This window comes from Alligator sinensis, unplaced genomic scaffold (assembly GCF_000455745.1).
Source record: "Alligator sinensis unplaced genomic scaffold, ASM45574v1 scaffold589_1, whole genome shotgun sequence".
Lineage (NCBI taxonomy): Eukaryota > Metazoa > Chordata > Crocodylia > Alligatoridae > Alligator > Alligator sinensis.
The window spans coordinates 322,029-325,917 of NW_005842881.1; the positions used below are offsets into that span (position 1 = coordinate 322,029).

At 42.2% G+C, this 3,889-nt stretch overlaps 1 protein-coding gene across 1 annotated transcript in view; it reads left to right on the top strand.

Moving 5' to 3' along the window:
• The window catches only part of DDX20 (DEAD-box helicase 20), a 7,462-nt gene extending 3,882 nt beyond the window's left edge, over nt 1-3,580 (top strand). Inside the window, exons 8-11 of the mRNA XM_025192019.1 lie at nt 686-774; nt 1,498-1,603; nt 1,692-1,793; nt 2,243-3,580. Coding sequence (XP_025047804.1) covers nt 686-774; nt 1,498-1,603; nt 1,692-1,793; nt 2,243-3,384 — 1,439 coding nt within the window. The 3' untranslated portion in view covers nt 3,385-3,580. The remainder of the gene's footprint in view (nt 1-685; nt 775-1,497; nt 1,604-1,691; nt 1,794-2,242) is intronic.
• The last annotated feature ends 309 nt before the right edge of the window (nt 3,581-3,889 follow it).

Consider the following 3,889-nt stretch of genomic DNA (forward strand, 5'->3'; position numbering starts at 1 on the left):
GCATTTGGAACTTAATGTTTCTGTGCAGCACTAACCTAATTCAGGAGTATTTACGATACAACTGTGGGAAGTAGTTCTGTGTTCTCATTCATTTTTTTTTTTTTATGTTGGTTAGATGGTCACTTTATCCCCTTCCCCTCCCTCCAAGATTAAGGAATCCTATTTTGTGTTGGAGTAGTTTGTTTTTGAAGGGGAAAGGGGAATCTGTCTGGAAATAATTTGTTGCATTTTGACCATTCCTAAAAAGTTAGGACCCAATAGACCAGAAGTTGGTACATGTACAATGAAACTGTCTCCTGTGTTTATAAGGTAATAAACACTAATTCACTTTCCAGTATTCCACTGTCTCTGTAAGAATATTTGCTGTTCTTCCAGTTCTTAAGTAAAACTTACTTGTGTCCCATGTTATCCAACTTACTAAAGCATTTATACAGAAGAACTTTTTTCTTTTTTAAAGACAAGTTGCTTTTGTACTGCCTTTGTTTTATTTTCGGGTCTCTCCTCTTGCATTTGATTTCCTCCATGATATTATTTGGTGCAGCCTGCTATGAAGGATGGACATAACTTCTGTAGGTTTCACTCTCATCTGACATAAAATTTGCTTAGCATATTTAGTATTACGCTAAATAACCCAGGGCTCTTCCGGTATGTTTTGATTTGAGTCTCTGAAGGTTCACTTTTGTATCTCCAGGCAGTATGAACCAGAACCAGCGACTCGATGCCATGGCTAAACTGAAGCAGTTCCATTGCAGAGTCCTGATTTCCACAGATTTAGTGAGTTTTTCCCTATTAAGCATATGTAACTCTTCAGAATTAGCATACTGTATTGCTGCTTGGAGTTAAATATGACTTAGATGTTATCTAATGAGCATCTGACTGAAGATACAGCAAACTTCTGTCACAGGGGAACATAGAAATGTGTTCTGAACAAAAAATAGATTTTCAAAATCCTCTATCTAAATATGGTTTTAATTTGCTCCTTTTTCGTCTGTGTTTTTATGGAGGGGTTGTGGGAAACTGCATGAATTAAAAGGTGCAACCGGTTTGTGGGAAACTGCATGAATTAAAAGGTGCAATCTTCTTGGAGGGAGAAATGGGCAGAGCTTACTTTTTTTCCTTCCTGTGATACCTCTGTGTCAAACCAGTTCCCCTGCATCTTTTCTGGGAAAGCAGTAACCATATTTTTGTTCAAGGTACAAGAGCATTAGACATGGTACAATATTCACTTGTACTTTTTCCCACCTCTTAATTGTGTTCATTCCTCCTTTGCTGTCTTCGGATCTGTGACTGAAGTTCTACCACCACAGGCGTTATTTTATCGTCTACGATACTCGTACATTGGAGAGCTTACGTGCTCTCTTCGTACTTGGATGTCTGCTTATTGAACGCTGGCACAGTGATACGCAAGGTGTTTAGATGGCACGTCCCAATGAAGTGCGCTACTTAAGTATATATTCCTACTCACCATTGCTTATGGGTTTTCTTTTCCTCACCAAGACCTCTCGTGGAATTGATGCTGAGAAGGTGAATCTGGTCATTAACCTGGATGTACCTTTGGACTGGGAGACGTACATGCATCGGATCGGCAGAGCTGGGCGCTTTGGTAAAATGTCTTTGTTTTTTCTGTGCAGCTTAAAGTGGTCCATCTCTGGATCAGTCTAGGTAATTCTTCCCTTTTTTTAATATCGTAGGCACCTTAGGCTTATCTGTGACGTACTGTTGCCGTGGGGAGGAAGAGAATTTGATGATGAAGATTGCACAGAAGTGTAATCTGCAGCTCCATCCTTTGCCAGGTAGGGTCCTTTTTTTCTGAACAGGTCTGCAGTGTGTTCCCATGGTGGCTTTCCTGATTTTACTCTGATTCTGGGGTTCAGAGGTGGGGGTCAGAGGTATGCAGCGGTTTAAAATCTGGATGCTATGCTGAGTGACTAAGAAACCGTTTCATTTCTTTGAAGGGCAGCTCCTTGTAAAGAGCTGTTTCTCTTCTCTCAGGTTGTTTCTGTACTAGTAACCATTGCCTGCTCTGAATAGTTAGTGATGCATCTATTGTAAACAACAAACAAACAAAGCACCGTCTATCAGTAATATTGGGAATACTCAACAGTTAGGATCTGTTGAGTCTGTTATAACTTGGGATTTTTGTGTAGCGCACTAATAATTTAACCCTATAAATCATGTTTGTTGCCTTGCAATCTGGAAAGAAGGTGGTGTGGTTCTTGACTGCTCTCTTTCTCTTGTGCAGAACCTATCCCTCCTGGATTGATGGACCAGTTTGCAGATTGGGATGTAGAAGTCACAGCTGTGGCTCATATAGAGGCTTTGAATGCTGGGACCTTGCCCTGTGAAAGGCCAGAGGAAGCAATGCAACCGCCACCCACAGGTAGTTGTGTAGAGACACCTCCACATCCTCCTGCTGTTTCAAGTGAAAGTTCTTCCAGGGCCAAGCCAAAAAAGGCTCCTAAACAGAAGCTACCAAAAGGCTGCTCAGATGGTGCCAACTCGGAAAAAAGTAGCAAGAGTCCAAAGACTTTGAAATGCAGTGTAGAGCAGAGCGGTCAAAAGAAAACTGCCCCCCAAATGACGCGACAAAATACCGATCAGCCCATGGACAGAGAAACCTTACAAAACATGCTGCCTAAGATTCCTTGTCTGTCCTCTTTTAAGCGCCAGCAGCCTGGCAGTCCCTGGAGCTTTGCTGACTTTCTTGAGGACTATGAATACTTCATTAAGGAGGGGCTGGAGAAGGAGGTTGAAATTGTAACAACCTACACTGGCCCAGGAGAGCCTTACCAGCACCCTGAAAATGGGGCCTTAGAATTCAGAGAGAGGAAAGAAACGACCCATGTAGTAGTAGACAGCGCCCGGTTTGAGGAGTCGGACAGTGACAGCAGCTCCTACACTTCCAGGGCTTCCTCCTGTATGGAAAACAAGTCCTGTTTCGAAGCTTCCTCAGATGCGCAGGAGAAAGAAAACGTTGTTGCCAGTGATCAGGTTCTTCTGAGCACTTCTCTACACCTCGCCCAGCCATCGAGACCACAAGAGCTCAAACCAATACCACAAGCCCCAAAGCAAAATCCAGCGAGAAGGAAAGTGAAGAAACAACACCCCAAAAAGAAAAGCCCTCATAATCAAGTCCCTAATCCTTCACAGGGGGCAGTTTATGCTGACTGTTCAGATAGCCCTTGGGATGGGAGAATGCCTGCCTCTCGATATGAGCCTCAGAGTTATGAGGATTACTGGAAGTCTTATTACCAAGCATGGCAGAGCTATTATGCTGCAGCTCCACATTCATACTATAGGAAATGTTACAGACACTTCACCTGGATGAGCGCTTATCACGCTAACTCAGTCTATCTCCAAGAACTGCTGAAGAATGATGGGTGACAGCATAACACACCAAACAGGGAAGGGACTGATTTATGTGGAGAGTCCATTCATTCCAGGAAACAGCCATCTTCTAAACTCGAAATGGACTTAGCAAAATTAGCAGATATTGTCTGTCAGACAAAAGTAAATGCAGCTTTTTGTAAGTAAGTTTTTTTTTCTGGGTAAATCTGATGTTTTATAAGCATTCTAGAAAGTTGGAGCTGTGACTGTGATAAGACTTTTTATGTTAATAAATAGAAACAGGTGTCTTGTGTGTGTGGTTCTGCAGTTTCTGTCTTCAAAATATTGTTGGTTGAAACAGAAATGCAGACAGTTGATGCAGGTTAAGGACAGCAGTTTGTGTAAGAGACCACGTGATTAAAGAAGCCGAGTTATATAAACCATCCCAACTGGCTATTGTTATCAGTTTCTCTTGTGTTGTTCCTTTTAGGGGGTGCATTTGCCATGGAAATACTACACGAGTTGTCATTTCTGGTCAGTGATCATCATGGTTTTCATGGTG